Source organism: Penicillium roqueforti (genome assembly GCF_015533775.1).
Source record: "Penicillium roqueforti strain LCP96 04111 chromosome Unknown scaffold_02, whole genome shotgun sequence".
In the NCBI taxonomy this organism is placed as follows: Eukaryota; Fungi; Ascomycota; class Eurotiomycetes; order Eurotiales; family Aspergillaceae; genus Penicillium; species Penicillium roqueforti.
Window position 1 is genome coordinate 695496 of NW_024067566.1, and position 22335 is coordinate 717830.

The 22335-nt window shown below is 51.3% G+C and overlaps 13 protein-coding genes across 13 annotated transcripts; 8 read left to right on the forward strand and 5 right to left on the reverse strand.

Annotated features, from left to right (window-relative positions):
• Positions 1 to 384: 384 nt before the first annotated feature.
• Positions 385 to 725, forward strand: tfb5 (TFIIH complex subunit TFB5; the record flags this gene model as incomplete). The annotated part of the gene is made up of 3 exons (XM_039069125.1): positions 385 to 403; positions 464 to 615; positions 678 to 725. 3 exons carry the CDS (start codon positions 385 to 387, stop codon positions 723 to 725), a joined length of 219 nt encoding a protein of 72 aa, XP_038931854.1.
• Positions 726 to 1512: 787 nt separating this feature from the next.
• On the forward strand, positions 1513 to 1998 carry LCP9604111_1728 (Hsp20/alpha crystallin family protein; the record flags this gene model as incomplete). The annotated part of the gene is made up of 1 exon (XM_039069126.1): positions 1513 to 1998. One exon carries the CDS (start codon positions 1513 to 1515, stop codon positions 1996 to 1998), a length of 486 nt encoding a protein of 161 aa, XP_038931855.1.
• Positions 1999 to 2513: 515 nt separating this feature from the next.
• Positions 2514 to 3416, forward strand: LCP9604111_1729 (uncharacterized protein; the record flags this gene model as incomplete). Its single annotated transcript, XM_039069127.1, has 1 exon — positions 2514 to 3416. The coding sequence occupies one exon, from the start codon at positions 2514 to 2516 to the stop codon at positions 3414 to 3416; it is 903 nt and encodes a 300-aa protein (XP_038931856.1).
• Positions 3417 to 3538: 122 nt separating this feature from the next.
• Positions 3539 to 4442, forward strand: LCP9604111_1730 (enoyl-CoA hydratase/isomerase family protein; the record flags this gene model as incomplete). Its single annotated transcript, XM_039069129.1, has 2 exons — positions 3539 to 3651; positions 3707 to 4442. The coding sequence occupies 2 exons, from the start codon at positions 3539 to 3541 to the stop codon at positions 4440 to 4442; spliced, it is 849 nt and encodes a 282-aa protein (XP_038931857.1).
• Positions 4443 to 4908: 466 nt separating this feature from the next.
• LCP9604111_1731 (rhamnogalacturonan acetylesterase RgaE) lies at positions 4909 to 5711 on the forward strand (the record flags this gene model as incomplete). The annotated part of the gene is made up of 2 exons (XM_039069130.1): positions 4909 to 5020; positions 5071 to 5711. 2 exons carry the CDS (start codon positions 4909 to 4911, stop codon positions 5709 to 5711), a joined length of 753 nt encoding a protein of 250 aa, XP_038931858.1.
• Positions 5712 to 5957: 246 nt separating this feature from the next.
• LCP9604111_1732 (isochorismatase family protein family) lies at positions 5958 to 8390 on the reverse strand (the record flags this gene model as incomplete). Its single annotated transcript, XM_039069131.1, has 1 exon — positions 5958 to 8390. One exon carries the CDS (start codon positions 8388 to 8390, stop codon positions 5958 to 5960), a length of 2433 nt encoding a protein of 810 aa, XP_038931859.1.
• Positions 8391 to 8943: 553 nt separating this feature from the next.
• Positions 8944 to 10140, forward strand: LCP9604111_1733 (Ketol-acid reductoisomerase; the record flags this gene model as incomplete). Its single annotated transcript, XM_039069132.1, has 1 exon — positions 8944 to 10140. One exon carries the CDS (start codon positions 8944 to 8946, stop codon positions 10138 to 10140), a length of 1197 nt encoding a protein of 398 aa, XP_038931860.1.
• A 284-nt stretch (positions 10141 to 10424) lies between these two features.
• On the forward strand, positions 10425 to 11587 carry LCP9604111_1734 (threonine/serine dehydratase; the record flags this gene model as incomplete). Its single annotated transcript, XM_039069133.1, has 2 exons — positions 10425 to 10755; positions 10818 to 11587. 2 exons carry the CDS (start codon positions 10425 to 10427, stop codon positions 11585 to 11587), a joined length of 1101 nt encoding a protein of 366 aa, XP_038931861.1.
• Positions 11588 to 11666: 79 nt separating this feature from the next.
• On the reverse strand, positions 11667 to 13072 carry LCP9604111_1735 (putative Rad51 family DNA repair protein; the record flags this gene model as incomplete). The annotated part of the gene is made up of 2 exons (XM_039069134.1): positions 11667 to 12962; positions 13013 to 13072. 2 exons carry the CDS (start codon positions 13070 to 13072, stop codon positions 11667 to 11669), a joined length of 1356 nt encoding a protein of 451 aa, XP_038931862.1.
• Positions 13073 to 13334: 262 nt separating this feature from the next.
• On the forward strand, positions 13335 to 13692 carry LCP9604111_1736 (uncharacterized protein; the record flags this gene model as incomplete). Its single annotated transcript, XM_039069135.1, has 2 exons — positions 13335 to 13552; positions 13602 to 13692. 2 exons carry the CDS (start codon positions 13335 to 13337, stop codon positions 13690 to 13692), a joined length of 309 nt encoding a protein of 102 aa, XP_038931863.1.
• A 221-nt stretch (positions 13693 to 13913) lies between these two features.
• Positions 13914 to 14995, reverse strand: LCP9604111_1737 (TBP-associated factor 8 family protein; the record flags this gene model as incomplete). The annotated part of the gene is made up of 2 exons (XM_039069136.1): positions 13914 to 14668; positions 14734 to 14995. The coding sequence occupies 2 exons, from the start codon at positions 14993 to 14995 to the stop codon at positions 13914 to 13916; spliced, it is 1017 nt and encodes a 338-aa protein (XP_038931864.1).
• A 1686-nt stretch (positions 14996 to 16681) lies between these two features.
• Positions 16682 to 17443, reverse strand: LCP9604111_1738 (NEDD8-conjugating protein UBC12; the record flags this gene model as incomplete). The annotated part of the gene is made up of 4 exons (XM_039069137.1): positions 16682 to 16834; positions 16895 to 17184; positions 17276 to 17366; positions 17423 to 17443. The coding sequence occupies 4 exons, from the start codon at positions 17441 to 17443 to the stop codon at positions 16682 to 16684; spliced, it is 555 nt and encodes a 184-aa protein (XP_038931865.1).
• A 600-nt stretch (positions 17444 to 18043) lies between these two features.
• Positions 18044 to 21031, reverse strand: chsG (chitin synthase class III; the record flags this gene model as incomplete). Its single annotated transcript, XM_039069138.1, has 5 exons — positions 18044 to 18181; positions 18241 to 19920; positions 19973 to 20334; positions 20396 to 20888; positions 20954 to 21031. 5 exons carry the CDS (start codon positions 21029 to 21031, stop codon positions 18044 to 18046), a joined length of 2751 nt encoding a protein of 916 aa, XP_038931866.1.
• Between the last annotated feature and the right edge of the window lie 1304 nt (positions 21032 to 22335).

Genomic DNA, 22335 nt, shown 5'->3' on the forward strand with positions numbered 1-22335 from the left:
ATTATGTAATGCCCAGGGGCGTGCTCAGTTCTACTCAGTGAGCAAAAAGCGGCAAGGACTGAGCACTAAAACGGAAAGGGAAAGCCAAGAAGTGGTAGAGGAAATCTACTACTCCGTACATAGGCTGGGATTAGATGACCTCCGGAGATTGGTGAGAGGAATGGGGATCGGGATATTGAGCAAGAGTGAGACTCTCAGTGGCTGTAAATTTAAGACCTTGAGAGAATATATATTCTGTCACAAATGAGGGAAATGTAAGGAGAACCTTGGAAGTTCATTCAAGATCGTGATCAAAGGGGCCAATGCCCAAATGTCTTGGCGGATCTCCAATTCCCATTTCTCTCCACATCTCTCTTCTTCTCTCCACACCTCCTCTTATCCAAGATGCCACGCGCCGTCCGAGGTCAGCTCCTTTTGTTTTCTGCTTTTAAGATCTCTTGCTAACATTTTGTGTCCTTGGTAGGTCTGCTGATCGAATGCGATCCCTCGATCAAGTCAATGATCCTGAAGTACGACGAAGAGCGACATGACTACATAGTGGAGGATTTGGATGACGAGAACCACCTGGTCATCAAAGAGAGCCAGTTGCAGAACCTCAAGGTTCGCCTAGATCAGGTACCTACTGCACCCTAGCTATTGCCGGGCTATCCGAGGACTGTTACTCATAGACTCGCCAGGACCTTGACGAAAAGATCATGCAGCTGGATGAATCCGGATCCGAATAAGGCTGTAACCAGGTATTTCTCAATGAAGACGAGGCCTACACACGCGACGCAGAGGCAACCGGTCACCATATCCAAGTCCATAACGCACCCGCCAAACACCATCTCCCACCGCTTGTTACGAAAGATCGCATCATGACTTCACCCGTTTACAATGGTTGAATGCAGTCCGACCGCCCCTCTCAATCACCCGCCCTTTCTCCGACCGATAAGGCTTGGCCACTGTCAATGATAGTGTGGGGGCTGTTTTCAGGCAGCGCAAGAGAGGTCGGAGATTGTGCAACTCATCGAGGCTTGTCATACTTCACGGTGCTGTACATCCCAGCTCCGGGCCGTGCTGGCTAGTAATACTCTTGCAATGAATGGAGGCGTGTGGCGTGATCGAATGTTAGCGAAGCACATCATCCAAACCATCGGAGAAACCCTTACTCCGACAGGCATAACCATGGACCCCGTATATAGTGTAGATGTCACTATCTAGTGCCACATTCTGCTACACACTCATTGGCACATTGGCACATACACTGTAATCAGTCAATTACGTCTTATTGCATAAGACAACAGTCGCGACCGTCGACTGATGTCAACACCGGTTACACGGCAATGCTAGAGACAGCGTCTTTGTGTTCCTTTTCTGTGTAAGGGCACCTGGTTTCGAGTGCATCATGGCTATATAAGTCCCTTATGAACGCCCGGGACATCCAGCTTCCCTCTCATGAGACATAACCCGCAAATATCAGCTTCAATATAAAATCACGTCTTTCAAGTCACCCAACTTCCAACTCACAACATGTCTGTTCTCCGTACCAACTTCCCCGGCTCTGGCGACTTCGCCCCCCTCTTCCGTCTTCTGGACGACTACGATGACCACCGCTCTGCCCGCAACCAGGCTGCAGTTCGCTCGTTCTCTCCTCGCTTCGACGTCCGTGAGAGTGAAGGGGCATATCACTTCGATGGTGAACTGCCTGGCATCTCTCAAAAGGACATCGATATTGAGTTCTCCGACCCCCAGACTCTGGTTGTCAAGGGCCGCACTGAACGCGACTACGAAGACGTCGAGCCGCCAGAGGAAAAGGAAGGCTCTAAGGACGACGAAACCAAGTCCACTCACCGGTTCTGGGCTAGCGAGCGCTCGGTCGGATCGTTCCAGCGCGTCTTCACCTTCCCGACTCCTGTCGACCAGCACAATGTCAAGGCCAGCCTGAAGAACGGCATTCTTTCCATCAACGTGCCCAAGTCCACTGCTGCTTCTTCCAAGAAGATCACCATTGAGTGAACAGTCACACCCGTCACATAAACGAGCCAGAACTATCTTTGGCAATCGTATTGCATGGGAATCGGACTTAATTGGTCTGGGGCTATTCAACTCAGAATGTATTAGTCTATCTTGATTCAAATTCCATATTGTTCTATTTTTTTTTTGGATATTCCTTATGCTCCGGGGCCTCGGCACATGCAAATCCTATGATACGCAAAATGCAATATTAAGATAAAACAGAATTGAATCACTTTGATCACATCAACTACTTCAACAACTACTTCAACTGCTTCTTCAAATACACGTTTTTGTCTGATCAAAGGTCGGGTTTTCTGACTAGATCAAAGTAGAAGTAGAATTAGAATCAAGCCTAGCAGAATTAAATTAATGCCTTATGTTCAATGGCAATAAGGTCTTGACTCGTGAAGCAGACGTTACTGTGACATCATCATAACACTTCCATTCAGGAACAGAATAATAATAAGACTCAATGATCATACTCCTCAAAGACCACAGTTTTACTAAAACAGAAAATGTATGAGTATCAAAGCGAGGGTATTGTGTCGGAGGAAGGTGCCAATCCGTTCCTCGAGCACCTTCCCTTTGATACGCCCGTCTACAGTTACGATCGACAGTGCGCTATAGAGAGTCTCTTCCCTCCATGTTCAGGTTCAGTCGAGGATCGCTTCGTCGTTTTGAAAAATTTCCCTCCAGACGCATTCTCCCAGCACGAAGAATTACCGCGGCTTTGCGATTATTCGCCATTATTTCGGATCCTTATCATCAAAATGCCGGGTGGACCACATGAAGACGCGGCCCTCCAATTTAACTACTTGATTATGACACTCGCCGAGAATATGAGCGTCCGCAGACTGGTCAGGCCGTGGGGATCCACCAGAGTCGATACCCCGGACCGGCGAAAACAGGCAGACAGCGGATGGGGGCCAAGAGGGCCACCGAGACAATTCCCAACCGTAGCCCTCGAAGTTGGCTTCACCGAGACCACAGCAAAATTAGAGAACGATATCGCCTGGTGGATCAACGGGTCAGATGGTGATGTGACAATGGGAATCACTGTCGATATCAAAGGTTCGGGCTCTATTGAAATCAAAACCTGGACCCCAGGTTCTGAGCCGCCATCCCACCCGAACTACACCACAGCAAGCGGTCGCCATGTGGTCGACCAAGGTACTTATGATCCGCCTCCACCTCGAGTCGCCGAGAGGGTCCTCCTTAAGAGGGGGCGTAATGGCGCTCCTTCTACAACGGAAGGGAACGGTATAACCATACCATTCCGTGATTTGCTGTTGTCCGAACCAGGACAAGGCGAGAGCGATTTCGTCCTGACCTCCCAAATGTTACTTGAAGAGGTGGGAGAACCCGTTTGGGATACAATGGACCAGGTCGAGCGGACCAAGGCCTCGAAGAGAAGTTAGGATGGTTGTCACGTTTTGCCGAGGTCCCCCGCTGTGTAATCACAGCCCTTTGATACTCCGTGGCTCTCTTTCTCTCCCTCAAACCAAACTCCAAAAAAACATTCATCGTTCTCCCTCGAAACATGGCTGAAAACTACTCTTTCAAATATTTCACCGTTAAATTTCCCACCGACCATCAATATGTGGCCCACGTGGAAATCAACCGTCCGGAAAGGTTGAACGCCTTCATCGAAGTGTAAGCGCTAGTTCCCCCAGACTTACTGTACATATCTTTAACAAATCAAAATCAGTATGTGGGAAAACATGGCCAAGATCTTCAATAAACTTTCCTCAGACCCACACGTGCGCGCAGTCGTCCTCAGCGGCGCTGGAGCGAAGGCATTCACCACAGGGCTGGACGTCAAGGCAGCCTCGGAGGGTCTCCTATCATCAGACGACACCAAGACCGACCCAGCCCGAAAGGCAGTCGCGTTCCGTCGCCACATCAGCGCCTTCCAAGACTGCATCACGGCAGTAGAGCGCTGTGAAAAGCCCGTCGTGGTTGCTCTCCACGGGTTCTCATTGGGACTCGGCATTGACCTATCCACGGCGACCGACGTGCGTCTCTGCGCTCGGGATACCCGGTTCGGCGTCAAAGAAGTCGATATCGGGCTTGCGGCAGACATCGGTACTCTCAGCCGTCTGCCCAAGGTGGTCGGGAATTACGGATGGGTCAAGGAGGTGGCGCTGACGGCGCGCGAGTTCGGCGCTGAGGAGGCGCTCCGGGTGGGTTTCGTTAATGCGGTGTATGATACCCGTGAAGCTACTATTGTGGCTGCGTTGAAGCTCGCATCCCTCATGGCTAGCAAGAGCCCCGTGGCTGTGCAGGGTACTAAGGAGATCTTGAACTACTCGCGCGACCACTCTGTGCAGGATGGACTACGCTATACGAGTGTGTGGAATAGCGCTGCTTTGCAGACGCAGGATGTCTCGGCAGCTTTGCTGTCTGGGTTGCAAAAGCGTACTCCGACATTCGAGAAGTTGTAGTGACAAATTCACCCATGCCCACTGTATATAAGGTCAAAACATCTAGTCTGCTAATATTGAATGTCATCATTTTTTACAGAAACTCAAAACCCCCGTGCGTTTGCCAAGGAATGCCAATATCATCACATTTGACGTGACACATACGGAGTTATCCCGTACACATGAAACTGTTTCAGGGTAAATTTCCGGCATTTTATCCAAAAGCCTTGTTATTTCAAGTCCGTGTCTGAGTTTCCATGAATCAGAAGCATCGATCAACTGGTCGATCAACGGGTCTCCGCATTCCAGCCCTCCCCTTTTCTCCGAAGTAAAACTCGAGAGCCCACTGAGGATGTCACTTTTTCCACGTATCCAAGCCATTGCTGAACATGGCAAAATGTATAATTTCGAAGAAACTGCCAATTCTATAGAGAAAATTCAGTCTGACTTTCCTTTTCACTAAAAAATTCGCCCTATTCCTCTCGCCATGAAATCTGCTATTCTTCTCTCCGCGGTCATCCCCAGTGCGCTAGGTGCGACCATCTACCTCGCTGGTGACTCAACTATGGCAAAGGGTGGGACTGGATCTGGCACAGCGGGTACGTGTTTTCCTTGAAGCTTCCGGATAGCATCATGCTAATACTCCCAGGTTGGGGTGAATATGTTACGCCCTATACCTCACTCACCGTGTCCAATCAAGCTGTCGCCGGCCGCAGCGCACGGTCATACACGCGTGAAGGTCGGTTCGATGCAATTGCAGCAGTGGTTCAATCAGGAGATTGGGTGATCATCGAGTTCGGCCACAACGACGGTGGCTCTTTGACTCCCACCGACAACGGGCGCACCGATTGTTCTGGCACAGGAAGCGAGACTTGTAGCACAACCTACGACGGGGTCGCCGAGACAGTGTTGACGTTCCCGGCATATGTCGAGAATGCCACCAAGGTGTTCAAGGCCAAGGGTGCGAATGTGATCATCTCGAGCCAAACACCCAACAACCCCTGGGAAACTGGAACCTTCACCTATGCCCCCTCGCGGTTTGTGGGCTATGCGCAGGTGGCAGCTGCAGCCGCCGGAGTGCCCTATGTTGACCACGGGGCCTATGTGGCCGACCAGTTCCAGACGCTGGGCCTGACTGCTGTCGATGCCTACTTCCCCTTGGACCACACGCACACCAGTCCTACCGGTGCATCGGTAGTGGCCCAGGCCTTTTTCAAGGCTGTGGTTTGTGGTGATGTTGCGCTGAAGAGTTCCCTGACCACCACATCTTTCCCTGGTTCGTGTCTCTAAACGAACAGCAGAGTAGCAAGTACGGACCCGTGCAATCTGAGCTTATTTTGTGACTATGATTGCGCTGCCTGTAGAGAGAGATAACAGAAGATTGCGTGGCTTCGGCTGGACAACTATATCCAAGAGAAATTGTAGATTGGGTTCCAGCCCAATCTGGCTCATGAGCAGGTAAATCCGTAAGGTTTCGCAACAAGGCAGGAACACTGAGATGTAAAGCTCTCGTTGGGAATCCCAGTAGGTTCAATTTCATTCCTCCAGAATAGACCGAACGATGCCCCGGTTTTCGACTCGGTGATAATATTGATTCACGTTCACAAAACGAGCATCAAATGCACCCTGGGTCTGTACAATCTCGCGCAGAACTGGCCATAGAGAGCAATCGTCGATGGTAAACACGGAGCCTCCTAGGTAATGTTTTCCCTGCAGAGTACACTCCCAATCCTCAATCCCGTATTCAAACCCACTGGCTGGATTGGTGGCACAGTGCCGACGCCAGCGTGCCAGAAACTGGTCGATCGTTGGCAATAAACTGCCCCCGCGTAACGAATCCACGCCTGGCCGTAAGGTCTCAGTGGATCGGTTAGCCATGTGCGCTAGGAAAACGGAGTCGCCCGCGATTATTTCTCCATCACCCGTTTCATATATTGGCAGTGTCGTTGGATCACTATCTCTAGCTCCCAGTTGCTCATGGTTGGTGATCAATTGATACCGGACGCCGTTTTCCCCCAGACAGAGACGAACACGCAAATTGGCCACAAGATCACAGCCAAGTAATAGTTGGCCTGTTGCTGTAGTCACAAAGTTGACCACGTCAAAGCCTTCACCGTAGACGGCATCCCAATCGAATTCGGTGGCACGATTTTCCTGGCCAAAAGCACCAATGAGACGTGCAGTTGCAGCAGGATCCCCGTGGACCACAGCGCGAGTGTGATCCAATTTCTTACTGACAGCCCCTTGTCCCCAGATTGTGTTGGCCACAGGGTCGATGAAAGTGCCAATATGACGGAAAGTAAGGGAAATGCGCTGGCCGCCGTAGGCTTGCTCCTCGGCAGATTTAGTTGGATTGGGCCGTTTGTCGGCCCGGATTCCATGAAGCCATCGCATGTTTGTCTTTGGGCCGAGAACGAAAAGTGACCCGTGAGGAAGAGGCACGCGCTGCGTTGTCCGACATGGTTCAATTTCTCCATCAGGCTCAGATGCCGAGGTCTTGGTACGGAGAACCATCACGCGCTCGGCGCCTAGACTGACGTTGCAGATGAAAGACCCTCGCACAATATCCAGCGTCTTATCTGAGTGCTCTGATATACGATCCTGTCCATCACGGTAAAGCTGAATAAGCACATGATTCAAGGGGTGGCCTAGTATTCGCTCGACAGCTATGCGGACTTCATCAACCGCGGAGGTAAATGGCTTGAAGGGTGGAGACTCGTCTGCCGGATGACGGTATATGGGTATGGCTCCATCGGGTCGAGGTTGACCCTGGACTGCGACCAATCGGGGAACCTGACCCGACAGATGGTACATCTTCTGCCAATCTACCTCGGCATGTATACGCTCAAAGGAGTCTGCGGCCAAGTTAAGATTGTTCACGAGGCGCGAGTCGCCCTCCCCGATGTTATTTTGGGATGTGGTTGGTATTTCCGCGGATTTTGAAGGTGTTATCGTCCCATCGGGGTCAGCCCGAGGTCTGGCTGAAGGTTCTTTTGGACCTTCCCGGCGCTTCGGACGACGGGCACGCACGCGGACCTTCTTTTGGTCTTCTACTGGACCCCGCGCCTGCGCAGGAGTAGCGCGCTGTGCGCGAGAAGAACGAGCAGGTTCGGGGCCATCTGTGGGAGAGGTGTCCGCAGTATTCCAGAATTCCAGACCATCCATGACGCTCTCGAGGCCAGCCGTAGCGGCTGACCTCTTAGACTGCGGTGCGCCTTGGCGGGCAATTGTCTCAGTCTCATCCCAATCTAGCTCCTGAATGAGCTCCCGAGCGGTGATACCAGTCGCTCCCAAGATATCTGCCATACGTCGCATTGCTTCTTGATGCCGCTGAAAATCGCGGAAACCCAAGCAATCCTCCACAAGAGTTACTGAAAACCCGTTGCGGACAGCATCCAAAGCGGTCGCAAACACAGAGACATTGGACAACGAGCCACAAAGATACAACTCGGTCACAAAGTGTGTCCTGAAGGATAGCACAAGGCCGGGGGACTCCAGGGCGGAGTAACCTGTTTTGTCGACTACAATGTCATGCTGGGCGTTGATGGCGGCCAGAATCGGTGCGGGGAACTGATATCCCGGGGTATGCGGATCACAGCATAGCGAAGAGTCGGCGGAGAGAAAAGCTTCCTGGTCAACAGGTTCTGGCGAATCATGGTCCGACGCAACTTCAATTATATCCGAGGTGGGCATCTCCTTTCTGCGGGGTGGCTCTCTGTCTAGCACAATGCGATCACCAAAGTTCCAGTCGACGATAGTCTGAGGGGATTCATATCGTGAGCGCACCCAAACTACATCGCCGACTCGACGGAATGCAGATGCCAGCTGTGGAAGGGTCTCGAGGATATCTGGTGTATTGGGGACATGTAAAGCCCCGGACGGACGGACAAAGTCATTTTGAAAGTCAAGTAGTAACAAGGCCTTTCGGGTCTGGATGGTGGGCAGATCCCCGAATGAGAAGACACTCATCGTATAGACATGGTACGCCCAGGACTAATTGGACAGACCAAACAATACCAGTGGATATGAGGATATGCAGAGAGAGGGGAGGGGCGGAGAGCCTGGAGGCCTGAGGCAGAAATGGTACTTTGGAAGGAACGATCGTCGAAAAAGTCGAGGCAGGTACGAATCACGTGTACGAATATAAAAAACATAGAAAGTCTGGACCCTCACGGCCTCACGTTGATATTCTGCTATTTCCGGAGATCACGCCTACTCCGGGGGAGATATCGGCCAGCCCATGAGACGAACCGTAAAACAATCTAAGACAATGAGCCTATCTACGGAGTACCGAGTATGCGCTGGTCGCACTGGGAAACGCAATTCATGACATAATAAATTCCTATCCTCCAATCAGGACACCCGCCGGTGTCGGTGTGGATCTCCGGGGAGCAAGGTCTGCTCTCCGGTAATTTTCTACGGTGACTCGAATCGCCCAGCATATTTGCCCATTATTTAAATTCCCAAGCTTCCCCATCCAACTTCTTCTTTTCCACACTCTCCTCTCCTCCATATCTTCACAATGGCTTCTCGTGGTCTTCCCCGTGCCCTCCGCCTCGCCCGCGTGGCCGCTCCTCGCTCGGTCATCACCGCAGCCCTCCCTCGCCCTGTCATCGCTGCCGCTGCCGCTATTCCCCGTGTCTCCTCGGCCGTCACCTCCGTCCGTGGTATCAAGACCATTGACTTCGCCGGTGTCAAGGAGGACGTCTACGAGCGTGCTGATTGGCCCCAGGAGAAGCTCCAGGAGTACTTCAAGAACGACACCCTTGCCCTCATCGGTTACGGCTCCCAGGGTCACGGCCAAGGTCTGAACCTCCGTGACCAGGGTCTCAACGTTATCGTCGGTGTCCGCAAGGATGGTGCCTCATGGAAGGAGGCCATCCAGGACGGCTGGGTCCCCGGCAAGAACCTGTTCGATATGACCACCGCCATTGAGAAGGGTACCATTATCATGAACCTGCTCTCCGATGCCGCCCAGTCCGAGACCTGGCCCACTATCAAGCCCCTCCTCACCAAGGGCAAGACTCTCTACTTCTCCCACGGTTTCTCCCCCGTCTTCAAGGACCTCACTAAGGTCGAGGTTCCCAAGGACATCGATGTCATCCTCGTTGCCCCCAAGGGTTCCGGCCGTACCGTTCGCACTCTCTTCCGTGAGGGCCGTGGTATCAACTCCTCCATCGCCGTCTTCCAGGACGTCACCGGCCACGCCAAGGAGCGCGCCATCGCCATGGGTGTTGCCGTCGGTTCCGGCTACCTCTATGAGACCACCTTTGAAAAGGAGGTCTACTCTGACCTCTACGGAGAGCGTGGCTGCCTTATGGGCGGTATCCACGGTATGTTCCTCGCCCAGTACGAGGTTCTCCGTGAGCGTGGCCACAGCCCCTCCGAGGCCTTCAACGAGACCGTTGAGGAGGCCACCCAGTCCCTGTACCCCCTCATCGGTGGTAACGGTATGGACTGGATGTACGCTGCCTGCTCCACCACCGCCCGTCGCGGTGCCATTGACTGGTCCAGCCGCTTCAAGGACACCCTGAAGCCCGTCTTCAACGACCTCTACGACAGCGTCCACAACGGCACTGAGACCCAGCGCTCGCTCGACTACAACTCGCAGCCCGACTACCGCGAGAAGTACGAGAAGGAGATGCAGGAGATCCGCGATCTCGAAATCTGGCGCGCCGGCAAGGCCGTCCGCTCTCTCCGCCCCGAGAACCAGAAATAAATAATACCTTGATACCCGTGGGGGTGCAAAAAATGATGATGTACTATGAACTGTGTTTTTTGGGTTTCAGGTCGAAAATATTATTTTGAGGCTTTACCGGCCATTCCCCAGTTACTTTCTTTTCCATTCCGTAGCTTCTAGATTGTTTCTGGCGGCTCACACCTGCAGCTGTAGATCAATAGACGCCGAAGCCCGGAGAAGAATCCGGGGTAAGATAAGAGTCATTCTACGTCTCGTCTGTTTCTCCTCCTAAACCTCTTCTTCAGCCTCTTCTCCAGCCCACAATGACACCTGATGTTGCAGTTCAATCGCTTACTCCGGCCGCAGTTGAAGCGGCGTATAGGCTCATCCAGCCTTACGTGCACCGGACGCCACTGCTGACATGTAAAACACTCGACACAATCGCCTCAACACCGCAATCCCCCGAAGCCTTGGTCGGAACGCCATTTGAAGGCCAAACTCCCGCTCACCCACAAATTCGATTCTTTTTCAAGTGCGAGAACCTTCAGCGAATTGGTGCCTTTAAAGCACGTGGTGCATTCCACGCATTGCTGCGACTATTGGAGGAGCGCGGGGAGGAAGTCAAACGGCGCGGGGTGGTTACACATAGCTCTGGTATTTTCCGATCTTCTACCACACAAATCAGAATTATACATGCTGAATCTTCTGTCTTTCAGGGAACCATGCACAAGCCCTCGCCCTCGCTGCCTCGACCCTGGGTATTCCCGCCTATATTGTGATGCCCCGCATCAGCACGCCATCGAAGATTGCGGGTACGCAGTCCCACGGCGCGGAGGTAATTTTCAGCGGCTCGACAAGTGTAGAACGGGAAGCTGTGGTGGCAGAGATACAGGCGAAGACAAACGCCATTCTCGTGCCACCATACGATGATTTCAATGTCATTTGTGGGCAGGGTACAACGGCTTTGGAGCTGGAGGCACAGCATGCCGAACAAGCTGGGTCCCGACCCCTAGATGCCGTTATCACTCCTATTGGTGGAGGTGGACTCAACTCCGGCGTGGCGACGTGGTTCTCGGATAAGAAGACACGCGTGTTCGGCGCAGAGCCCAGCTTTGAAGGCGCAGATGATTGTCGGCGCGGACTGCAGGTTGGACTGCGTGTGGAAGCCGTTCGCACCCTCACTATCGCAGATGGGCTACGCACTCCAGTGGGATTACTCAATTGGGAGGTCATCTCTAATCCGAAGAAGGTGGAAGGGGTGTTCGCTGTCACTGAAGAGCAGATCAAGTCGGCCATGCGGTTGGTTATAGAGCGCATGAAACTTGTTGTTGAGCCGAGTGCAGTGGTTGGACTGGCCGTGTGTCTGTTTGATGAAAACTTCAGGCGACGAGTCGAGCAAGAGGGTGGCAAGGAGGGATGGGATGTTGGCATTGTGTTCAGCGGCGGCAACACAACCGTCGAGGCAATTGCCAAGCTGTTTACATGAATCTACGAAATTTGAGCCTACGAAATTGAATATAAAGCATTGGCAGAGATGAATATACACCGTGAATAGAACCGTTCAATCAATGATGAGGATCAGTCATCTCAACCCCAGAGTCACGAATGTAAAATGAAAAGCTCCCACCATTGTTCGCCTCTATTGCTTCCACGATGCGACGAGGCCATTCATTGCGTCCCCATGAATTGACCCATGCCGATATCTTCCCTTGCTGAACCACGCTCTGCCGTGAAGGGGCGTCTTTCACGGCTGCATGAGCGGCCATGCCGGGTGGGAATGGACGAACGGAAGACCGGTGGACAATCAGACGCAGTGTTGAAAAAGTGCCCCAGGGTGCAGGGAGAGCAGGTCTCAGCGGTGGAGTACAAACCTGGGGCTGGTCGTAGTAACCAGTGCCAGAGGCTCGACCCCCTGATACCGTTGTAGTATACACAACTGCACACTGAAACTGACTCTGCACACCCCTCAGCTCCCTCACCAGCTCGGTATAGAGGTCAGACAAATGGAAACTCTTCTTTTGCTCGCGCTCGGCGTCAATTTCTGCCTGAGGACGCCCGATTTCTTCTGTCCGAGCGACCTCGTCACGCAGCCGGTCTTGTTTGATGAAAGCGGTGGCACTGTCGATGGCGATCATTTGCAAGGGACGTGATGCGGAACGATGTCGTGAGAGATCGAAAAGGTACGATTCTAGCGTCCGGATTGTCGCCAAAAGAGCAGATGAAGATTGCGGGCGAAATACATGGACATGCTGCAGTGAAGAAACGAGCAATGATTCAAGATGATGATCTGGCATTCCTCCTGATTGAGCCCCGGGACCTGACTCAGATATTCCACGCTGCTTCAGTACGATATCTCGAGCCACAGTCCTTAGTCTTTCGGCATCGAATCGGTGGTCGGTATCTATAAACACCACGGCTGCCTCTTTGCCACTGACTGAGATGTCTCCATATCTTCGTGGTAAGATAGCGAGAGCCGTGAGATAGTACAATAGCTGCGACTTCCCCGAAGCCGACAGGCTGCTTGAAATCTCCAAGACAGGAACCTGCTGTTTCTTGCTACCGGCTGGGTCAGAGGGCAACACATTGGCAAGTGGCTCAATGTCTTGCGCTGCGTGTATTTCATCCGGCCTAGAACCCTGACCAGCCGGGAATTCACTGTGCCGCAGCATTTCCTCATCTTCAAGAATCTGCTGTTCTACATGCTCACTTGAAGGTTGAAGCTGTCCATCGTTCATAGCACCTGACACAGGAAGTGCTTTCGGCGCAAAGACTTCAAGCAAAGTGTCCAGAATGGGCACGCCCAATGAATGCGGGTCATGGCTTGAGTGACTAGGAAACACACGGGCCAATACAGAGAGTATCTAGAACTAGTCAACTCAATGCATTCAACGAAATAGGCAAGCTGCAATACCTCGTCCAATCCCTCTTCATGTACATCGGCTAGCGATCTCTCCCCGAGATTGGCTGCCATGGGTAAGCACTGGACTGCGTCATGGATCTTGCATCACTTGATCTTGACCAAGGCGTTTAAAGCGCAGTGAATAGATGCGACCACAGTAGTAGAAGTGTAGAAGTGAAGTGTACAACATACGAGTGGTGATGCGTGCGGAATCGAATAGCGCGGCTGACGGAGCTTCGGAACTTCCCAACTTCCAAACTTTTCCCTTGACAACACCAAACCTCCATAATCTCACTCTAGTTGGATTATCTCATATTCATAATCGCAAATCACAATGGCTCCTCTCGTCCCCGTATTCTCCGCCGAATCCCTCCCCGATCATGTCAATACCATTCGCCGCAACTTCATAGACAAACGCCGCAAAGGCGAACCAGTCAACCTCAAGGAGTGCCCATTACTTGAAATGACACAATTCTCTTGCAATCCACCACAAAATGGAGTTCCCGAACCAGGGGTTGTGGTGTGTGAGCCTGTGGTGCGATTGTTCCGACGGTGAGTCTTAAGCTCCGCGTTCAAGTCAAATGGCAAGCTGATCTTGTAGCTGTGCCGGTGGGTTAATGGTTGAAACAACATCATGGGAGCCAATTAGGATTGCAGAGGAAGCGAAGCAAGCAGCAAGTACAAAAAAATGAGACGGACTACTTTGCATTACGAATGCGCATTGGGCGGAGTTGGCTATATGGGATTACGACTATTTGCAAGTTTCAAGAATAAAAGTTGCATTCGAATAATGCTTGTGACTGCCATGGGGTATCTCCTCAGGTCATGCTCCTGAATAAAACACAAGCGCCAGCCCATAATCGGGGGAGAAAAGAAAAGAAAAGAACGCCGGTAAGCCTTATGCCTTTGTAATTTACAGGTCAATCATGAGATCCGCCGGCTCGACACTTGCTAGAGGCTTTGGAGTCTTATCCTCTCTTCGCTGTGTATTCGAGCTTGTCTGGCGCCAGAGATCTCGCTCACAGTTGACAATGGGGCCCAGCTCTGAGATGTTGAGCCGGGGCTTGGTGTCGGCATCCGCCGGGTGTCCCGAGGCAATATCCATAGTTGAGCTGGTGATTGTGCCGTGGGAGTCCTTGCTGTGCTTTTTGGATAGTCCCTTGATCGTCTTTTCGAACATGCTTTCCATGCTGTCCATTCTCCGACCCCAGAGTTTCTTATCGCGGCCAGTCGAACCCGTCTGGTTGTCGCGGAATGCCGCGCCCGCTAATTTGCGCAAAGCTTCCTCGCCATGCCGTCCATCCTCTGCAGCGCGTTCCCTAATTTTGCGCGGGTCGTTGTCTCGTCCGATGAAAACTGCGGTGGCAGAGTAGGTGTGTTTGCTAGGGAAGCTCGGGAAGTGTTTGGGGATATAGGGACGACTTGCGCGGTCGTCTTCACTGCTTAGAGACGTGAGGAATGGGAGAGATTTGGATATTTCATTCTCTGGTGGGGGAGATGGTAGTAATGTCGGCTTGGGTTGGTCTAAGGGCGTTTTGAGATGAGGGAGAAGATCATCGGGATTGAGGCGGATACGCTTCAGAGCGTGGTCGAAATCGTGCGGAATTGGTTGGATACGTCGCGCAGATAGCATGGACTGACGGATGAATGTAGAGAGTCGGAGCATATCTGGAGATTTCAGGCGCAAACCGTCAATTCAAGCTCCAAAATGAATACGATACCAGGTCACGTACACTCTTCAGTAGCACTACAGAGACTTGACAGCGCAGCTGGATCGGCTAACTCAAACCCCGAATCCTTCAAAGTCTGGCCGACTGCCCGATTCATTAATTGGTCCAGTTGGGTGTCATCTTGCACGACTGGCTCGGACATGGATGGGAGAATCACGGGCTCTTGTAAACGATGGTGGTGATGGCAATGACGCTTTATCCGCTTCGCATGGTTCTCATCGAATGATGAAGCAGGTCTTTTAATATGGGCGCCCGATGTCGCCATGGCGATTGTGTTGGTCTAATTCAAGAAGTGGTCGTCCAGACTAGGCAATGTTATCGAGTTGGGTCACGGTCACGTGCTAAGGCGGTAAGTAGATCGATGTCATAGACCTTCGGGGGAGGAGGAAGCAATGTGAATGAATGGCTTAGTTTGGGCTTGAGTAGATAAATTGCTTGGGTAGGACATTCATTATATGACGGCAAATAATTCGACCAACAAGGCTTCGTTCGTCCTACATATCCTCCATCTCGAAGGCTTCCTCGTGGTCTTGCTTTTGGTATTGACATAGGTAGTGCTAAATGGCAAAAAGCTATTCCATTGATGCAAGTGATTCATTATATATAAATCTACAAGAAAATAGATCTTTGATCGTTATTTCGCAGCCGCGGAATGGTAAGGGAGTAGTGAACATGCCATAAATTGTAGTTGGCTCTCATAGTTAGACCGACCAATCCGGCGGCTCGCTTAGTCCGCTCCGAAGCTTCAACTTCACTTCACAAATCAGCCTTCTTCCCTACCCCCCTCTCCTCTCCCCACCAACGTCCGAGGCAGGATTTAAGCTGTCCACAACCCATATTGCTTTTGCTCAAGCATCGATTGACGCAACTTATTCGTCGCAATGCCCGCCGCCATTCCCCCCATTACCGGCGTACGTGCCCCTTCCGTTGAAGGCCGGGTTAACCCGCTCGGGTTACCAGGTCAATTGAGGTGTTCGGAATGATTTACTGACATTCTATGCCTCTCACAGATGCTCCGGCGTGGTCTTGTCCTGGACCTGAGCACCGCTTTCGGTAAGTCGTGATTCCGGATCGAGTGGCATGATTCAAGCCGACAAGTTGAACCTCGCGATCTCGCGGGAGCAACCACATGAAATACAAACACCATGAAGACGGCTGGGATGAGATCAACAAGTGAAATAGTTGCTGACTAGGGTTATCTCATCCACTAGGCTTCGGTACTACCTTCGGCTACCTCTGGTGGTACGGTAAGTAGATTTATCCCCGGCTGCGCCACCACGCGATCGATAATTCGAAATCTGACATGTGTTTGTCCTACAGGATACCACCTTCCCCGCGTGCGTGAGCGTGATACCTACTACGCCCGCCTCGAGGTTGAGCGTGCTGCCCAGCGGGGTTAAATCGATCAACCCTGATCACCTCTCGATCGTCTCCCTCCCGCCCGTTCGGCGCCAGTTCTTTTCTTTGTCAAAGCGTTATCTAGAAATCGCCCAGTGGTGGGGGCATATGCCTCCACGTCACCATCGGGTCTGGTTGGATCGACGGGTGTGTACGAGTGGGTGGTTAGATTTGAGATTGATTGTACATATACGCCTGTGGACAACCGACCGTTTTGATTTTTGGACTTGACTCTTGAAATAGATTACCGATTGGCCATGGCCATCGCAGACCATTCTACGTAGTAGCGCCCGAACGCACAGAGCGATATACTTGACCCCTACGCCTGACCAACCAAAATGAGCGAATTGGATCTATTGTGTTCAAACGCTAATTACGCCGGATATATGTACGTGGAAACACCAGCGCACCCTTCGCGGGATTGCCGAACCATGTCTCCGCCATGTGTAAAGCCATAACCATCATCCCGTATCTGGTCATCCCCGTGGGGTATGGGCGAGTGTCTCGTATGGAACCGATGGAAAAACGGCAAGTATGAAGCCCTAACAGGCGTTCACCGTAGCACTCGATCAAATGATATGCCTCGGACGGTCCCGCCGGCCATGGAGGTGCGCACGTTTTTCTTGAAGTTCTCACGAGTGGCGCGAAGATCTTCCGCGGCGTCCTTATTGAGAGGGTCGGAGGCGTTTGGCTCAAGGAAAAGGAACTGCAGTAGAATACGGGTTAGCTCAAGTAACGACCGGTTAAAAGGAAGACATCAACGGACCTGCATGCCCACAATGACAGCATTCAAATTCAACACGGGCTTCCAGTCCTCTCGTAGAATATTTAAGCAGACGTTGCCCTCCAAGTCGATATTGGGGTGGTAGATCTTCTGCGTGCATTTGACCTTGGGGGGATCATGGGGGAAGTTCTGATTGACGGCAAAGCTAAAGTTGAAGACGCCACCCTTATACATGCCCTCGTCCGGTTCGATAGTCAAGGTGAAGTTAAGGATGTCGTCTGGGTTCGGGAAAGACATTTTCATCGTGCTGCCGAGGGTGAGTTCTTGAAGGTCTAAAGAAAAACAAGAGGTTAGAGATATATAACAATAAGCCATTAATCAAGCAGCGAGAGTAATAATGTCCGCTGCGGGAGAGTCACTCACCTCGTTGCACGCGTAATTGCGCCGCGGTGACCTTCTTCTTCTTCTTGCCTCCAGCACCCTCGGCATTTTCAGCCTCCTGCTGCTTTTGCTTCTGTACAGACGGTTAGGAATAGTTTGATTTTATAGAAGCGCCAAATAAAGCCCTACCATCGACCAGATTTTCAACATTTTGGTTGGGAGTGACCACCCCACCTGGTGGAACGGACGGGTTTCCGGGAGAGCGAAGTAGAAAGTTTATGGCGAGATAACCACTCTGGGGATGTCAGAGAGTAAAGGAGAGACAGAAGCCAGATGCAGAGCTATAAAAAGCGAGATCAACGGGTGACAACGGTGACAATGATGAGAGTAAAGGATAGCCTTGTGCTTGCGGGGTCTCAGATCAGCAATCGTCCTTTATCGCCTCTCCGCCTTCCATTGACATATTCGACCTCGGGAACTCCGTACTATACACAGTCTATGGGATATATATCTCTACTAAGTATTGAAATCTCGAGGAGAAAAAAATTAATTGAATATGAAGTACATAATCATAGCGCTCCGAATGCGATCCCGGTGCATGGCTGATCCGACAAAAAAAGATCACAGTAACCGTCAAGGTAAAACCGCGCGAATACATACTGGCTGGCATTGCAAAATGAAAAGAGAACAGAATTGGGCATCTTTAGGTAGAATACAGATCACGGTATGGGAAAGAAAAAGGAGAACGAACAGGAAATATGGGTCAGGGGGGTCATGAAAAAGGGGCATTTTTTGCTCGCTGGAATTCAACTACCGGCGTGCAAAGCAGCATTTGATACCAGTGCGACCCAGGAACCAACAGCATCCAATGAAGCGGAACAATGCCACAATGGCGTTGGACCACAAGAGGGCCTGGAAGAAACGGGCTGTACGGGCGGTGGCGGTATTCTATGATCATATTAGCTGGTGGTCTAATAACAAGGTTAAGAGAAAGGGCGAAAACTCACTGTGAAGCCGAACTTGTCGACGGCCTCGCTGGTGATGCAGACGGCCATGAGTGCATTACTGAAGATCCAAAAGGTGACAAGTCGAGTACGGAAACTCTTGTAGGAGTCCTCGAGGGTCTTTTCGTCGTTTTCCACGGGGGCAACGAATGGGGTGAGCGCACGCTTCACAGTTGCCTCGAACTGACTGTCGATATCCGCTTGGGGCTTGTCAATTTCTTCTATTACCGCTTCCTTGCTGCCTTCGTCCTTTGTGGTCGTGGCTGACGGCAATGCATCGGCCTTGTCGGAACCCTTCGTACCCCAGGAGACATCGTGCCAATTGCTGAAGGCATAGACGTTCAAGATGTTGATATAGGACGACTGGACAACCATATAGGCAGGGAAGGAGGTGAACATGTGCCATGGGTCAGCGTACATGAAGGAGGCAACGAAGTAAAGACCGAATGTGGCAGCCAAGGCAATGATAATGATACCAGCACCCGTCGAACCGAAGAAAGAGTCGAGGAAGGCTTTTACGCCTTTGTCGGTAACAAAGTCCATGGGCGCGCCGCCGGTGAACGCACGAACGACCAGGTAGATCGAATCGACCACAATGTAGACCTGAATGAGACCGAAGACCACGAATGAAGCGAGGTAGGAGAACTTGGAACCCTTGGGTCTGTTACCGAGCGCGAGAATGAACTGCAGCAATAGGAAAGCGAGGTATCCGTACTTGACAATGGTGTTGATAATGGGCGTGGCCGTCTTGCCGAAGGGGAAAGCGGTTTGTCCGTTGCTGGCGCTGGGAGTACCGACAAGGTCAATGATGACAGTGGTGGTCAGCCAGTATGATGCCAGGGAGAACCAGGTGAGGATAGTGTTGAAGATGTTATACAACATCTGAATGTGGAGGAAGAACATGCGCACGATGTTGTGACCACTCTTGTACATACGTCCAAAGTGCATCAGCGAGTAAATACCGGCTGCAAAAGAACCGTTGAGCCAACGGCGACGCTGGGAGATGAACTCGGCAGCACCTTCGGGCACATCAGTTTCACCCTTAGAGGCTTTGACGTAGGACAAGTGCCACTTAGAGCCTGCTTTGGCGACCAACTCGAAACAGAGAATTCGATCCTCGGCCAAGAACATGTTCTTCTTGAAAATGTTCATACCCTCAATACCCTTCTTTCCGAGCTGCTTAGACAGCGTGTGATCACCATGGAAATATTGTTCGAGAGGGCGACCCATGATTGCACGGAATCGATAGGCCGAGAATGCACCGGGCAAGACACTAACGTAACCAAACGAACTCTCCAGAGGCTTATCCAAGATGTTACTGATCTTGTACTCGAAGTTCTGAGCAGCCACGAGAGGGTTGATCAAGTTTTTCCATCCCTTACCCAGCATAGCGTGAATTTCACCACAAGCGCCGCCGAGATCCTTGTCGTTATAGAATGCTTCCCAGAGGTACAACAACGACTTAGGGCCAGGCTTCGTACCGGCATCCAGAAGGATACAGATCTCGGGGTTCAGAATGCGGCCGAAGGCGTTAAAGAGCCAACGATGCGAATTGATCTTCTTGCTGTTCTTTTGTTTCAAACAGAACATCATTTGCACTGGTGGGAGTGTGCTGGGCCCATCGTCCGTAGGCCGAATGAGCTGCTGACTTGGCGTGACCGAAAGCTGAGTCGTATATTCAAACTGGATATTCTGTTAGCGCTATTTCATTTGGAGCCATATTCCGTCCACTTACAATATGCGCCAAAGTCTCCTTGCCGTCAACATCGCGCTTCATGACACCATCCTGGTAGATACCGACAGTCGCAAGAACGTCAAGAGTATCCTTGTCGCAAGGGTCAATACCATCAAAGACCAGCGCCACAACAATCTTCTGCCACGCGGGTCCACCCTTGTTCCAGAACTCGGATTTCTTCAGGTTGACAATGTCGCGAATGTTCTGCATCACACCGTGCAAGGTACGGGCCGTTAGATTCTTATCCTCGTTGTAGTAGGTAATCGCGATGAGCAGCTCCGTATGACGGTTGTACATCGCGGGGCGCAGATTGTAACCATTGTGGAGAGTGAATTCGTTAGGATCACAAGTGGCTGCGGTGTCTATGAAGTGAAGGCTCATTAGTCTTTTTCTCTTAGAGCCATATGTTCGGTCCACACGTACATCGCATGTGGGTAAACTCCTCGCTTCCACCTTCCACGTCGTTGCGGTATTTGGCTTGGATGGCATTCTGGATGGCACTGGGCACGGGGTAGTCGACACTCAGGACGGAACCCTGCACTAGCTTGACCTTCCTGGTAGCATATCTGCGCAAGCCACCGCCAGCACCACCACCGACACCACCGCCCCCAGGGGCCTGTCGCTGGCGCCAAGCCTCTGTGGATGAGGTTTCGCTGCGGGCGTAGGGCGATGCAACTCGGCCGGGGACCCCAAAGGCTGCCGCGGTGGTCTCATCCTGGCCGGAATAGACGTTGCCAGTATTATATGGGTCGTGGTACGAAGGGGCGGTGTCCGCTGCGTAGGTCTCCGTCAAGCTGTACCCCGAAGCTGGGCGCTGGGGAGAAACGCCGCGCGAGTGGGGGTCATCAAAGGGCGTCGCGAATGGACCCTGCTGTTGGGACAATAATCCGCGGGCTGCATCCTCATCCTCGCGATACTAAAGAAAAAAAAAACACCGAGGTCAGCTCTAGCAACTAGTTCACCGCCTCTCCACACACATACCTGCGAAGATGGCACATCCTGCAGATGAACACCGTCATCGTAGCCCGGGGAGTGCGAGCCAGAGCCGTGGTAGGCCATGGTGTCGCAAAGGTTGAAAAATCAGAAAGGGATGTGTTTCAAAGCTGACAGGAGAGGGGTATCTGTTCAAGCAGGGCGCATTTATGAACAATTATCGAAGCAACGGGGCTAGGGGAAGGGAGAAAGTGAAATCTGTTTTTCCCGAGAATCTTGGAATATTGCAAATGTTTTGAATCAAGGGTCAAAGAAAAGAAAGGAAGAGAAGGGGGGGAAAGGGTAAAAAAAAAGGGAGACAGTCAGACTAGAAGGGTCAAAAATAGACCGTCTCTAACCCCGTCCTGGTTTAGTTTCCCCTTTATTTTGGGGGTTTTTTTCATTTGACTAGTTTATTGGAATTATTTGTATCTTTAAATATGTACGGAGTATTTATTTTTGACTATTCTATACTAGCCATGGATATCCTTGACTTAGTCGTAAATCGCATACATACTCCATGTCCATCCCTGGAGAACAATAGCCCGATGGCCCCCCGAGGCCCTATGGAGGACCCTCACTGGTTAGGAGGCGAAAGCTGAGATGCTCGGAATTCTGACATTTACTCTAGTCTCCTTTTCGTTCTGATTCGTGGCCTTCTATTGATTCTATGATGCTTTGGGTAGGGAGCAGCCTTGGAACTACATACATACTCCAGATCTTTTATACGTGGTACTGAGTGGACTAGAACACCCGAACCTAATAAACTTGCTCCACTGGTGAAACACTTGGTGAATAGACCTCTCATATAAGAGTTCAGTTTGGTTCACCTAGGTAGATATAGAGAATTCATTCCACATTCTTGAGAGAACAACAATACCATTAGAAAAGGCTTGACACCTAGGGCGGTATGCCCGACTCCACTATAGGTGTTTGAATGCCAGCACATAAATGTGTTCAAAGCCCTCGGCTACAGCGTCCCGTTTTAATTCCTCAATTGCAGGCTGAGCTTATTCTGTAATTCTTTGTGTATGGTTATTCTATCATTCTACCAAGTACTCTAGCATGAAGTATACTCTGAGGTCACCTGACTCTGGTAATTTTAGACCTCACTGTGGACCCTAAGCATTTAGCGTATGTATATTTTGCTGTGCCAAGTCGATTAGCCTATTATATTCCAAGGCTAACATTAACCTTGGGCTGAGTTGTGCTGATGTTCAGCCTCGTAGTCAGTTCATTCCATATGCGGTGGCTATGTCACTGCGCCCCGAGGTATACGATGATTACCATGGGTTGAAAATTTCGAATCTTAATTTCCCTTAATGTCCCTGATTTCCCTTTTTTCCCCGTTTCCCCAATTCCCCAATTCGCCAAGATAATAAGATTTCAGT